Source organism: Microcaecilia unicolor, chromosome 3 (genome assembly GCF_901765095.1).
Source record: "Microcaecilia unicolor chromosome 3, aMicUni1.1, whole genome shotgun sequence".
Taxonomy (NCBI): Eukaryota; Metazoa; Chordata; class Amphibia; order Gymnophiona; family Siphonopidae; genus Microcaecilia; species Microcaecilia unicolor.
The window spans coordinates 59,238,909-59,254,594 of NC_044033.1; the positions used below are offsets into that span (position 1 = coordinate 59,238,909).

The 15,686-nt window shown below is 44.5% G+C and overlaps 1 protein-coding gene across 1 annotated transcript in view; it reads left to right on the top strand.

The window, feature by feature from the left end:
* The window catches only part of NVL (nuclear VCP like), a 258,431-nt gene that overhangs the window by 39,462 nt on the left and 203,283 nt on the right, over nt 1–15,686 (top strand). The window contains 3 exon segments of the mRNA XM_030194664.1: nt 3,689–3,749; nt 3,752–3,822; nt 7,683–7,784. Coding sequence (XP_030050524.1) covers nt 3,689–3,749; nt 3,752–3,822; nt 7,683–7,784 — 234 coding nt within the window.

Here is a 15,686-nt window from a genome sequence, read left to right on the forward strand (position 1 = left end):
CCCAAAAGTTGTTCCTCTAAAAAAAATACCAGTGCATAATGCAGTTATACTCTTGCTTTCCTTGGCCCCAACCAGGGGAGAGCCTGGACAGGCCACCCGATCAATATGTACATGTGCACAGAGCCTGGCCAGGGTAACATGCAGGCACATAGAAAAAGAAATGTTCCTCTCCCTCACTAACTGATAAGAGAGGGGTGTGAAGTCTTTGGCTATGTCAAGGGGATTCAGAGACAAGCAGTGCAAACGTGGGCATGTCGGAGAAGAAAACAGATGTGAGGCCAAAGGTAAGGCCTTGGATACCTATGGTGAAGCCTCTGGAAAGCCCACTTCATAGACTATGTGGGCCCCAATTTCGACTGGCAAAAGCAGGTTTGTTGCATTTTGGCTTCATTCTTCACACCTGGCTACCACCAAGCACTTCTGTATATCTTTTTCTCCCTCTTTTTAATGCTAGGCAGAGAAACTTCAAAGAATTTTGTCTCATTCAGGATGGGTGATCTTGGTTCTCCAGATTGGCCCAGAAGGCCTTGGTTCACGGACATTTTTTGTATTCATATAGCTCAGCCACTCTGCCAGCCCCAGTAGAGGAGTGTTCTCTGTCAGGGGCCGGTGCTAATGGAGAATCCATCTCCTTTGTTGTCTTACAGCTTGGCTCTTGAGAGGTCTCAGATGAGGCATGAAGGTTATTCATAGGAGGTAATTCTACCCTATTGTAGGCTGGGATGTGGTCCACTTCGAGAACTTATACGAGAGTTTGAAAGACCTTTGAGGTATGGTGTGGTATACCTGGGATGTCCCCTCTTGTCTACCTTGGTTGTGCATATTCTATCCTTTCTTCAGGAAGGTCTGTGTAAAGGTTGACCCTGGGTTCCTTGAAGGTTTGGGTGGCAGCCTTGTCATGTTTTCACAGGCTAGATTCAGCGTTGTCCCTGGCAGTGAATTTGAATGTTTATTTTCTCTGAGGAGTGTCTTGCATACACCCTCCAGTCCGCAACTCATTTTTGAAATGGGATCCGTGTCTAGTGCCTAGGTCCTTAGGTTGTTCCCCCTTTGAACATTTAAAGAGAGCCATTCTTAAAACATTTAAAGTAGAGGAGTGTGGTAGCCGTGTTAGTCCACTCTTAAGGTTATCAATAGAAATCAACAAAATAAAACATGGAAAAGAAAATAAGATGATACCTTTTTTTATTGGACATAACTTAATACATTTCTTGATTAGCTTTCGAAGGTTGCCCTTCTTCCTCAGATCGGAAATAAGCAAATGTGCTAGCTGACAGTGTATATAAGTGAAAACATTCAAGCATTACTATGACAGTCTGACAGGGTGGGAGGAGGGGGGTGGGTAGGAAGTATGCATGGGGACATCAAAGCTATGTTGACCAGGTATCCTGGTGATAATCTTGGGTTCAAAATTTAACTTTGTCCCCACAAATCTCATTAGTTCTTAAATCAGGCTTCTTTCCTAACCTATTGCATGCTCACTGGGAATCTATCGGATGGTGCTTTATTTTTTTTTTTTTGCTCCTTTCCTTTGGAACGATCTACCCCTTTCACTCTTCAGAGGCCTCATTTTACAGACTCAAGATAGGGTTGAAGACCCACTTCTTTATACTGGCATTTAGCAGTTTGCCGATTGTGGGGTCCTACATAAGTATTGCTATACTGGGACAGACCAAGGTCCATCAAGCCCAGCCACCTGTTTCTAACAGTGGCCAATCCAGGTCACAAATACCTGGCAAGATCCCAAAAAGTACAAAACCATTTTATGCTGCTTATTCCCAGAAATAAGCAGTGGATTTTCCCTAAGTCCATTTAATAATGGTCTGTGGACTTTTTCTTTAGGAAGCCGTCCAGACCTTTTTTAAAACCCCGCTAAGCAAACTGCCTTTACCGCATTCTTTGGCAACGAATTCCAGAGTTTAATTACACGTTGAGTGAAGAAAATTTTTCTCCAATTCATTTAAATTTACTACTTTGTAGCTTCATTGAATGCCCATTAGTCCTTTTATTTTTGGAAAGGGTAAACAGACACTTTTACGCCTACCCTTTCCACTCCACGCATTATTTTCTAGACCTCTATCATATCTCCCGTCAGCCATCTTTTCTCCAAGCTGTCCTAACAGAGCATCTTATTCAGAAAACTGATTGGTGGAAACCTGCAGTTAAAGCATGGTATTCTGAATCTGCTCTTATTGTATGTGTGTTATCAGGTGGGGGTGGGGGGGTAAAAATGTCTAATCGCAGTTAATTGTGAGATTAATCGTGGCATGCATTTACTCAATAAAAAAGAAAGTTTCAAAGGGCTCCATTTACTAAGGTGTGCTAGCATTTTTAGCACGCGCTAAAGCTTAGCATGTGCTAATGATAGAGACACCCATAAGAATGTATGGGTGTTCTCTAGCATTAGCGTGTGCTAAAAATGCTAGCGCACTCCATTCATTCATCCTTCTCCATTCATGATACTACACTTAACTAACTAGTTTGTTACCTTTAGATTGTAAGCTCTCTTGAGCAGGGACTGTCCTTCCCCATGTTTAACTTGTACAGCGCTGCGTAACCCTGGCAACGCTATAGAAATGCTAAGTAGTAGTAGTAGTAGTAGTAGCCGGTTCTGTCCTTTTTACCCAAAGTGGTTTCTGCTTTTCATGTGAATCAGGTGACTTCTTTGCCTGTTCTGGGAGACAGAGCAGGGGATTCATTGAAACGCTGTCTGGTGAAGCTGGATGTCCGCCCGAGTCTTGAGGAACTTATCTATGGAGGACGCAGGATTTTCTTACCTCAGATGTTTGTTTTGTATGGAGGGCCTAGGAGAGGAGCGGCCGCTTCCAAGGCGACAATAACTGGGTGGCTGAAAGAGGCAATTGCTTCAGCCTAGTTGCTCAAGGTTGCGATATGCCATTGGTTCTCAGAGCTTTCGTCTAGAGGGGTAGCTTCTTTCTGGGCGGAAAGCAGTTTATTCCACCGCTGGACATTTGCAGAGTGGTGGTCTGGCCCTCTTTGCATTCCTTTGTGAAGCATTTTAGAGTTGATGTACAGGCGAAAGAGAATTCTGGTTTGGAGCAGCAGTTTTTGACCTCTGGTTTTCGGAGGTCCCGCCCTTAGATGTTTACTGCTTTGGTGCTTCCCAAGCTTCTTGACCAGTCTGGAGAGTTGCTGAGAAAGGTGAAATTAGGCCTTACCTGTTAATTTTCTTGTCCTGTAGACCCTCCAGACCGGTCAAGAACCTGCCCTGTGTTTCGATATCATGTTTTGTTTGAGCCTGTGTTTTGCTGTGGCTGCTGAAGAGTACGTGTCTGTACAATTCTGATCTAGTAGGTACCAGGGGTGTGGCTCTGTATGGGGGCTTTTTGGTTTGGTGTGTGGGTGTAGTTTTGTTTGTTTTGTTTCTGCCAAAAACTGAGCAGCCAATTTTGTTTGCAAATTCGGTTTTGGCAGAAAACCAAAGGTCCTGGGTTGGTCCGCTCTAAGCCCAGATAGCAGCCCCATCAGCTGGACATACTTACCATGTTTTATAATGTACAGCATTTTTACTCCCTTGCCATAAGCCAGTTACATATTTCCCAACACTAATTCCCAATCTTCACTGGGCTTGTACTTTCCCAAGACTTTTCAATTAAAGTAAATGATTTGAAGTCTATATGTTGTATTTCTCTTGGCTTTTGGAATTGAAGCTGTTTCCTCTTTGCAGGAAGTGTGTAAGCTGCTAATTCATATGCGACACCCGGAGGTATACCAGCACTTGGGTGTGGTTCCCCACGAGGCTTCCTTCTACATGGCCCCCCAGGGTGTGGGAAGACCCTGCTGGCACAGGCAATCGCTGGGGTAAGAGCATGGCAATGACTTTCTGTCTCTGTGCTGCTTCATTAACATGGGATCATTTGGATTTATTTAAGACAGTGATATTCACATCCAGTCCTCAAGGGCTGCATATTGGTGGGATTTCCAGGGTTTCTCTAATAAAAATATAGAGCTTGACATTCAGCAAGTGACGGTCAGCATTTACTGATTGCTGCCAGCTTTATTCCTGGATCTTCAGTGTCAGGCCATGTCCGGGCACTGGCATTGAATATCTGTGCATATGCAGCCTGCTGAACTGGTTAGTGCGATATTCAGCACTAACCAGCTATGATGAAGGGAAATGGGACTTGATATACAGCCTTTCTGAGGTTTTTGCAACCACATTCAAAGCGGTTTACATATATTCAGGTACTTATTTGAACCAGGGGCAATGGAGGGTTAGTGACTTGCCCAGAGTCACAAGGAGCTGCAGTGGGAATCGAACTCATTTCCCCAGGATCAAAGTCCACTGCACTAACCACTAGGCTACTCCTCCACATAAAGATAGGGCTGTGCTTTATGCGGTCCTATTTATGCAGTTATCTTAGCCGTTTAAGGGCTAAATATTGACACTTAACTGGCTAAGTGCCAACTCCATCCCTGGAACACCCACAACTAGGCACTAACTGGGCATTTTCAGCAGCACTATCCTGTTGTGTCATTGAGTATGTCCGGTTAGCCCCGAACAAGTCATTTAAATGACTAGGAGCCGTTTCTGGCCTTTTAAATCGCTTTGAATATTGACCTTTATTTGATTTGCATATAGTGGAGATAAGGTTTATCTTATTCAGTAGGGCAAGGATGTCAAACCCATTTTAGTTCAGGCTGCAGTGAGGTAAAAAGACACTGTAAATGGTGCGACTATTGTGTGTGGGGAGGGGGGTCTCTTTGGATGTTGTGGCTTACCGGGCAGGGGTACGTTTGCATACCTCATGAATATGAGTCATCCTCTCTCTTTCTCTCCTCCCTCCCCCACTTATGGTCCAGCATCTCATCCTGTCGTGCCACATGGTCCTTTATCATCCCTTCCTCGTCCAACGTATTTCACATTGTGACAGCAATGCATTACATCGTGATTGAAATGGCTTGGCTGCCCGTCCTGTAGTGTCCTGTCACTACTTATACAGCATTTTTCTCTTCTCTAGTTCATTTCCTTCTGTGCTATTCCTGTATTTTTGTATTTTGTGGTTCCTTTCCTTTCCCTTTTTTTTTTTTTAATTTGTACACCCGCTCTGATTGTTGCCTGAAGGGTGGTATATCAAGTCCCATTAAACATTAAGCATTCGTATAATTAGCCAGGCTCTTGAGCATGTGTAATCTCCAAAGGTCTTGTCTATCCCACTTCTCTCTCTGTTGCAGAAATGGGGTGTCAGAGGGAGTAGGATAGACAGGATCTTGGAGATGCGCATGTGCTCAAGACCCTGTATATACTGGTTCTTTTGTTGCTGCTGCAGGTTAGACAAGATGGGATTGATGGCAGGAGAGAGAAGGAAGAAAATATTGGACTGGGAAGAAGAAAAATACTGGATCGGTGGGGGAGGTGCTGCCTCCTGACACTTCTAAAGATGAAAGTATAAATTCTTCTGCCCTCCCCAACACACACACTCGTGCAGTTAGGGAGAGAAGAAGTGAAGGCCACGCAAAGATGAGAAAATATTCTTTTTATTATTTACCAAGCAAGAGATTAGACTACAGTTCTTTTCTCATTGGAGAGTTACAAGAAAGCTGCACATAGGGCTTTCTCTGAGTACTTCTCTCCAATAAGTCCTGTCATCTGTCATATTTTATACTCTTCTATGCTTACACAGCTCAAGCAGCTGATTTGCATTATCTCCGTTCACAATGCAGATAATTATTAGTTCAGACTGCCCTAATCAATATTATTGGGAAGGTCTAAGGCAACATCATACCGATTTACATGTTCCACTTGCTACATCAGGTTCCATTTTACCAGCAACCATTATCTATGTTTCCAGGCATGTAAACTGCAAAAAGCCCCTAACCACATTCTTCAGTAAATCACCTTCCATGGAAAATTGCTTCATGTCCTCTTTCTGCAAGCCTGCCAGCAAGCCTGTCACAAGAGCTCATGAGCCTCTGGGTCACAGAGAGGGTATAATTTTTAGGTTTGGCTGACAGCTTCAGGCCTCTTGACCTGTTTTTGGAAAGGCCTAGATAGATCCATTATTTACAAAAGATAGGGGAAGGAGATGAGGACTGGGGACAGGAGTAGTGGGCAGATAAAGGATGCTGCAGGCTAGAAATGCCCTTGGGTTGTATGTTTGACACCCCTGTGTTAGTGTAGTAGTATCTTGAAAACCAGACCATTTTATGACCCTCAAGGACAGTTGGAGAGTACCACTGATTTAGGGCTTTCATGTACTTGAAATACTTCAGAAACATTCACGCTGCTGTCTCAGGGGAGGGCAGAAGGGAAGTTAAGAATTCTGATCTTCTAGAAAAAAGAACAAAATTGTTGGTGTTCACTTACAGGTAGGAAGACTGAGGCATGGGATAAGATGACTTGCCTAGTTAGGTTGAAGTCAGATGAGGTCTTTGCAGTTGTGCCCCTCTTCTGATAGCCATATGGCAATTATTGTATTATGATCCAGATGGAGCTGAAGGCACATGTTCTCCCAGGGTCATGCAGACAGTCAGTGGGGTTGAGCTCTGATCTCTCTCTTTTTTTTTTTTTTTTTTTTTTTTATTGAAATAATGCAAATATAAAGAAAACAACACAAAGTGGCAATATAATTGCAAGAATCCACGAGCTCTTATCTCTGACCCGAACACCTCCTCTTTTTGGGTTGCCAAGTAAGGAGAGCAATTCTTTGCGTTCACTAAACATACTATCGGATCTTGCCTTTAGAGAGATTCCTGGAGAAACCCCATTCTGTGGCTTCTTTTTTTATTAATTTGGATTTTGCTCACACCTTTTTTAGTAGTATTTCAAGGTATTTCCCTGTTCTGGGAGGGCTTACAATAGAGGGTTAAGTGCTTGCCCAAGATCACAAGGAGTAGCAGTGGGATTTGAACCAGGCAACCTGGATGTCAGGCTTGGTGCTGTAACCACTAGGCTGCTCCTCCACTCCAAATAATGGTTCATGAACTTTTCTTCAGTAGAGGCGTTTGAAGAGAGAATCTGTTATATCTACAAGAACCTGTGTTTGGAAGTTATATAGATTAGGAAACCTGTAGTTTTTCTTTCACTGACTTTATATTTCATTGAATTCCTTAGATTTATGGGTCTGATATATTTAGCAGATACTATGCGTTCACTGGGAGGTAGTATTTCTTTATATCGCTCCATGATGCCACTGCACTTTGAATATTGTGTGCAGTTCTGGTCAATGTATCTCAAAAAAGATATAGCAGAATTAGAAAAGATACAAAGAAAAGTGACAAAAAATAATAAAGAGGATGGGATGGACCTTTGGTCTGTCCCAGTATGACAATGCTTATGTAACTCTTATCTGTATATTTTCAAAAATTATATAAATATCAGGCTTTTAAATTGTTAAATGGCTAGATATTGCCATATCGTTAGAGGCCAAGTTAGGGGACTGACATAATTTGTACCAGAATTTAATCTTATGTAGCAGTGGTATTTGGCCACTAAACAAATAAGTTATCCATTTAGTGTAGACCCATTGTTCAGCACTCATGCTCGATACCTATTCAAATAGTGGCATTGAATAGACATATTAAGTGGCTCTTTAAGTTAATATGGTGACCATGGCAGCTGCCTGCCTGTCTGGCTGCATTTATTTTTAAATTGTTTATCAGCTTAATGGTTACATTGTATTCTACAATTCTTCTAATTACAGCATGTTGTCCTGTTCTAGGAGCTTGAACTGCCGATGCTGAAAGTTGCAGCTACAGAGATGGTGTCGGGTGTGTCGGGAGAATCGGAGCAGAAGCTGAGAGAGCTCTTTGAACAAGCTGTGGTGAGAAATGATCATGGGAAGAGTTGTTAAAGTGAACAATATACATACACTGTACTTCTCCTAGAAACATAGACTTATGACAGCGGATAAGGGCCAAATGGCCCATCCAGTCTGCCCTTTCTCAGTAACCACTAGCTCCTAATTTTCCTAAAGGATCCCACGTGCCTGTTCCACGCTTTCTTAAATTCCGACACAGTCCTCGTCTCCATGACCTCCACCGGGAGGCCATTCCAGGCATCCACCTCCCTTTCCATTAAATAGTATTTTCTCAGATTCCTCCTAAACCTATTTTCTCAGATTCCTCCTAAACCTATTTCCTCTTAACTTCATCCTATACCCTCTCATTCCAGAGTTTTCCTTCATTGGAAAAGGCTCACCCTCTTATACATTAATGCCACTGAGGTATTTAATTGTCTTTATCATATCCCCTCTCTCCCGCCTCTCTTCCAGTGTATACATGTTGAGGTCCATAAGCATGTCCCTATATGTTTTATAACAGAGACCATTTATCAGTTTGGTAGCCTCCCTCTGGACCAACTCCATCCTGTTTATATCTTTCCGTAGGTGCGGTCTCCAGAATTGCATGTAGTACTCCAAAGGTGTATCACCACAGACTTTATTTTATTTGTTACATTTGTATCCCACATTTTCCCACACATTTGCAGGCTCAGTGTGGCTTACATAATACCGTGAAGGCATTCGCCAAGTCCGGTATGGGAATAGTACAAAATGTTATAGTGGGATAGGGAGATAAGATTCAATCAAGTTGGGTTGAGGTAAAAGGGTTTGTCAATGTTCAATACGATCTTTGATAGTGAAGTGTTGCAGGGTTGAGTCACCTAAGTTGGGTCATTCAGATATGCCTTTCTGAATACACAAGGGCACTATCACCTCTTTTGTCCTGCTGGTCAACCCTCTTCTTATACACCCAAACATCCTTCTGACATTGACCATCCCCTTTTCTACCTGCGTGGCCACCTTAAGGTCTTCGGACACAATCACTCCCAAGTCCCTCTATTCTTTTGTACACAGAAGCACTTCACCACCTATACTGTACCGTTCCCTTGGATTATTTTAACCCAAGTGCATGACCCTACATTTCTTAGCATTAAATCTTTGTTGCCAATTTTCAGACCATTCTTCAAGCTTCACTAGATCCTTCCTCATGCCATCCACACCCTTCGGGGTGTCCACCCTATTACAGAGTTTGGTATTATCCGCAAAAAGACAAACCTTTCCAGACAGCCCTTCCGTAATAGCACTCACAAAGTTGTTAAAAAGGGCCGGCCTGAGCACCGATTCCTGTGGTATACCACTGATAACATCCCTTCCCTTAGAGCAAGCTCCATTTACCACTACCCTTTGTCTCCTCCCACCCATTTAACCAGTTTTTAACTCAGTCAGTCACTTTAGGTCCCATACCAAGGGCACTCAGTTTATTTATCTGTCACCTGTGCAGAACCGTGTCAAAGGCTTGATATAATCCAAGTACACCATATCTAGTGCCCTTTCCATGTCCAGCTGTTTGGTCACCCAGTCAAAGAAATCTCGGATTCGTCTGACATGATTGCCTTTAGTGAAGCCATGGTGCCTCGGGACCTGCAGTCCATTCAATTTGAGAGACCTTACAATTCTCCACTTTAGAAGCATTTGTTCAGAGGGACCACATCCGCCCTTCTCCAGTCCTCCGGGACCACTCCAGGCTCTAAGGAGGCATTGAAGAGGAGCCGCCAGAACATCTCCAATTTCCTTGACTACCCTTGGATGTATCTCAGGCCCCATTGCTTTGTCTACTTTTAGTTTAGCTAGCTCCTCACGAACACATCTGAGAATCTATCCCATTCTACCACACATCCACCATCCCCCTTAGCATTTGTTTTCTGTGGTCCTACCCCTTGCCTTTCATCCATGAAGACAGAACAGAAATAATTGTTAAGCAGTTCAGCTTCTACATATTTCTCCCCCTCAGCTTTGAGCCTCACAATGCTATTTTGACACTTCCTCCTGTCACTTACATATCTAAAAAAGTCTTGTCCCTCCAGTTTTACCGCATCAGCTATCTTTTCTTCCATTTGTCTCTTCACTTTTCTGACAGCTTTTCTAGCTTCTCTTAGCTTTTCCAGGTATTTTTGCCTCTCCTTCTTTCTGAGTCCTCTTGTAACTTGTGAATGCTAATCTTCTTTCCCTTACCTTTTCAACTACTACGTTTGAGAACCAGAGGTCTTCTTTTCCTTTTACTCTTACGTAATTTTCTACCATAAAGGTTCATCGTCTTTAAAATAGCTCCTTTCAGTTTCGCCCACTGCTGTTCTACTTCCTTCAGCTGTTCCCATCCTACCAACCTTTCCTTGAGAAATTCCCCCATCTTGGCAAAGTTAGTTCTTTTGAAATCTAGGACCTTTAGTCTTGAATATTCCCTCTCCGAACCATACCATTTGGTGATCACTAGATGCCAAATGATCTCCCACCTTAACATCAGAAACTGTGTCCTCGTTTGTAAGCACGAGGTCTAGAATAGCTCCATCCCGAGTCGGTTCGTTGCCCACTGCTGAAACAATTCTTCCTGTAGAGAATCCAAGATCCCTTTGCTTCTAGTCGACCCTGCAGCAGGGACGCCCCAATCGATGTCTAGCATATTAAAATCACCTATCAGTAGTACTTCCCTTTTCCTAGCTATCTTGTGGATATCTTCAATTAAGTCCAGCAGGAGTAGTAAGTTAAAAGTTTGTGCAAGGGGAGTATATACATGCTACAAGGTTGGGGGGGGGGGGGGGGGGGTCCAAGGCAAAAGAAGTGGTCTCTGAGAGGCGGCCATGTGGTAACGTGACTGGCTCTCTGTTGTTTGCAAGGGGAGGGGGTGGAAAGGGAAGGGGTTGGCAATCTGGAGGTGCAACGAAGAAGAGCAAAGGGGGATGGTTTTATTTTTTTTTTTTGTGCAAGTGGGGGATGGAAAGAGGGTGCACAAGGAATCTTTGCTCAGAAAGAACTCTGGGGGCGAGGCTGGGCACCCCTGAAGTATTCAAATGTGTAATAACTTTGAATATATTATATTCTATTGTTAATGTCAGCATGTAAAATCACTTCATGGAATGTGGGAGGGATCACATCCCCCATTAAGAGATCTAAGATATTGGCAGCTCTCCAAAGGAGCAAAAGTGATATTGTATGTCTTCAGGAAACCAGGCTCACCGATGCTGAAATCTAAAACTTAAGAGGAGATGGGTGGGAGATGTGTTTTTCTGTTCATCAGGGTCTCGCAAAGGGGGCATCACAGTATTAATTAGAAAATCCTTAGCATGCACCTCCCAAGTGATGTTTACTGACACAAATGGATGCCATATACTCTTAAAGTTGTGGGTTCAAAGTAGGGATACTTACCTCTTAGGAATCTATGGGCCCACACCTTTTGACACAAATTTTTTTTCCTGATTTGGGTAATTGGCACCTTTCATGGAGTCCCGATACTGGTAGTAGGTGATATGAACCTAGTGATGGATCCTAAGATAGCATAGCCAAACACGGTGAGTCGAGATCAGGTAGAGGAGTACTGTTGTCTTTTGCACAATCACTGAGATTGGTAGACGCATGGAGACGTTTACACCCATTAGAACGTACATTCACACACAGATCCAGAGCACATGATACTATGTCCAGATTGGATTATACATTCGTGTCCCAGAGTTTATTTCCTGACATTGTAGAGGCAGACATAGGGGTGGAAGCCATCTCAGACCACTCTATGACGTGGGTGATTTTGACTGCACCATCCCATTACAAGTCCTCCTCAGGCTGGAGGTTTCCTTCCTATTTACCACTCCAAAGAATTTCATAAATTCCTACAAGGGGAGTGAGATGAATACTGCAGCTATAACTCGGAGCATGTAGAGGTCCCACGGCTATTTTGGGAAGCTGCTAAGGCAGTGTTGAGGGGTAAAATCATAGGTTATACAAGCCACAGGAAGAAGCAAGTGGCTGCAGAAATTACAAGGCTGGAAAATCAATTGAAAAAAGCACAATTGCTGTATGCGCAGGACCACAAAGCGGTCAATAAAGATAATTTGGTGTCCATACAGGTGGCACTAAATAGCTACATCCATGAGCAAACTAATAGAAGCATGCTTTATCAGCGCTATAAACTATATCGGTTTGGAAATAAGCCTGGACGTTTGTTTGCAAGGCTGATCAAAAATTGGGGAGGATCTAGAGCGGTGTCCGCGCTGAAAGATCCGAAGGGGGATTGACCAATAGAAGCAACTGTATAAAATCGATTTTCCATAACCATTTTTCAATCCCTATATAGGGAAGAAGGCACCGTAAGCATTCCCCTAATACAATACGTTTTAGCACAGCTGAACCTCTCAAAATTAACCCGATCAGGAGAGGAACTGCTGAATGCACCGCTGCAGGCCCAGGAAATTCAATTAAGTATTAAGAATTTGCGCCCGCTAACTGCCCCTGGGGGGCCGATGGGTTCTCAGGAGCCTTCTATAAAATACTACACAATCATTGTTAAAACCATTAATGGCTTACTTCCAATCAGTGGTAGAAATAAAGGAGCTGGCCCCCTCATGCGAGCACTGCCCTAATTACTATACTGCCAAAACCAGGAAACCAAAGATGAGGCAGATTCCTACCGACTGATCTCTCTCATTAATTTAGATATAAAAATCTTGGCCAAACTGTTAGCAAACCGGCTGGCAACACAACTGGGGGAGGAATGCTGGCTTCGGCCTAACCCCTGGTAAGCCTTTCCTCAGCTGAGAGGTGCCCACCTCTACCACCAGCTGCCTTTCAGGTGCTGTGGAGGACTTGCAGCTCATCTGCATATCCTTACAGCCTTCTCCGGGGTGACACCCAGGTCCACCCGATCCACTCAGGGCCTCCGCTCTAGGTTGCCGCGCGCCTAACGGCACGCGGGGCATTTTTCTCTTTGTATCTAATCTTTTTCCAGTTGCTAAAGTACCTTAATCGTTTATGGCCCCTATTCACATTCTCTTCCTAGCTCTGTCCCTTCCTAATCTTTCCCTCACCCCCTACCTCTCTCCGCTACAGGAACTCACTTCCCATCCATTGCCTTCATCACCTCACCTTCTCTCCTACCCTCTTCCTCCCTCTTGGCTTTTAATCTCCTTCTCTTTCTTCCCTCCATTTTACCCTCCCCATTCCACCTAAATACCTCTCGCCTTCGACGCCTTCGTGGCCACACCTCTCCTACTCTCCTCCGCTCTCTTTTACTCCTTCTCTTACTCTCAGCTGGTGACATCAATCCCAATCCTGGCCCTCCTCACCAACTATTATCCAAACTCTACAGATCTCACCGTGACCTCTCTAACCTCATCTCTATTCCTCTACTCCCCTCCTCTTCTCTGCCCTTCTCTTGCGCCCTATGGAATGGCCCGCTCTATCTGTAACAAACTCCCCTATATCCAGGACCTCTTTATCTCGCGTCACCTCCATCTGCTCGCCATAACAGAAACCTGGCTCTGCCCTGATGACTCTGCTTCAGGTCGCAGCCCTGTGCCATGGCGGTTATCTATTTTCACATACTCTTCGCCCTGCTGGCCGTGGGGGCGGTGTTGGACTACTTCTCTCTCCCTCCTCCAGATTTCAACCCCTTCTTCCACCTCAATCTCACTGTTTTTCCTCCTTTGAAGTCCACTCTATCCGCCTTTTCTCTCCTCTGCCTCTTCGAATAGCGGTCATTTATCGTCCCCCTGGTAAGTCCCTTTCATCCTTTCTCAGTGACTTTGATGCCTGGCTTGCCTTCTTCCATGATCCTTCCTCCCCCTCTCTCATCCTTGGTGACTTTAATATTCCTGCTAATGATCCTTCCAACTCTTATATTTCCAAGTTACTCGCTTTAACGTCGTCCTTTAATCTCCAACTATGCTCCACCTCCCCCACTCATCAAAATGGTCACTGTCTTGATCTCATCTTCTCCTCCAACTGTTCACCTTCTAGTTTCCTTGCCTCTGATCATCCCTCCTCTGATCACCATCTTATAACTTTCACACTTAAATCTCCCCCCTCCCAGTCCCGTCCTATCCTATCTAATTTATCTAGGAATCTTCACGATATTGACCCTTCATCTCTATCCTCCCATGTTTCAAACCTCCTCTCTACTGTGGCACCATCCACGTCTGTCAACGAGGCTGTTTCTTCTTACAACAATACTCTATCCTCTGCCTTAGACCCTCTTGCACCTTTGATGACCCGCCCTGTAAGGCGTACAAAACCCCAACCTTGGCTGACTTCTAATATCCGCTACCTACGTTCCTGTACCCGCTCCGCCGAACGCCTCTGGCGGAAATCTCGGGCCCTTGCTGATTTCTTACACTTTAAGTTCATGCTGACCTCCTTCCAATCTGCTCTTTTACGTGCCAAACAGGATTATTATATCCAACTGACCAACTCTCTTGGCTCTAATCCTCGACTTCTCTTCACCACATTGCACTCTCTCCTCAAGGTGCCCCCTCCCCCAACTCCCCCTTCATTATCTCCTCAGACCCTTGCTGAATTCTTTCACAACAAGGTTCAAAAGATAAACCTTGCTTTCTCTACCTCACCACCTCTCCCCTCAACTAGTCCGTTCCCCTCTCTCTCCTTCCCCTCATTCCTTTCTTCCTTTCCTGAAGTTACTATTGAGGAAACTACACTTTCCTTTCTCCTCAAATGTACCACCTGTTCCTCTGATCCCATTCCCACCCACTTTCTTAATGCCATCTCTCCTACTCTTATTCCTTTTATCTGTCACATTCTCAACCTCTCACTTTCCACTGCAACTGTCCCTGCTGCCTTTAAACATGCTGTGGTCACACCTCTCCTTAAGAAGCCTTCACTTGACCCTACTTGTCCCTCTAATTACCGACCCATCTCCCTCCTTCCTTTTCTCTCCAAATTACTTGAGCATGCTGTTCACCGCCGCTGCCTTGATTTTCTCTCCTCACATGATATTCTTGACCCATTACAATCTGGTTTTCGCCCTCTCCACTCAACCGAAACTGCGCTTACTAAAGTCTCCAATGACCTATTACTGGCTAAATCCAGAGGTCAATATTCCATCCTCATTCTTCTTGATCTTTCCGCTGCTTTTGACACTGTCGATCACAGCATACTTCTCGATACCCTGTCCTCACTTGGATTCCAGGGCTCTGTCCTTTCCTGGTTCTCTTCCTACCTCTCCCTCCGCACCTTTAGTGTTCACTCTGGTGGATCCTCTTCTACTTCTATCCCTCTGCCTGTCGGCGTACCTCAGGGTTCTGTTCTTGGTCCCCTCCTCTTTTTTATCTACACTTCTTCCCTTGGTTCATTAATCTCATCCCATGGCTTTTCCTACCATCTCTATGCTGATGACTCCCAAATCTACCTTTCTACCCCTGATATCTCACCTTGCATCCAAACCAAAGTTTCAGCGTGCTTGTCTGACATTGCTGTTTGGATGTCTCAACGCCACCTGAAATTAAATATGACCAAAACCGAGCTTCTCATTTTCCCCCCCAAACCCACCTCCCCGCTCCCCCCGCTTTCTATTTCTGTTGATGGCTCTCTCATTCTCCCTGTCTCCTCAGCTCGAAACCTTGGGGTCATCTTTGACTCTTCTCTCTCCTTCTCTGCTCATATCCAGCAGACCGCCAAGACCTGTCGTTTCTTTCTTTACAACATCCGTAAAATCCGCCCCTTTCTTTCCGAGCACTCTACCAAAACCCTCATCCACACCCTTGTCACCTCTCGTTTAGACTACTGCAATCTGCTTCTTGCTGGCCTTCCACTTAGTCACCTCTCCCCTCTCCAGTCGGTTCAAAACTCTGCTGCCCGTCTCATCTTCCGCCAGGGTCGCTTTACTCATACTACCCCTCTCCTCAAGACCCTCACTGGCTCCCTATCCGTTTTCGCATCCTGTTC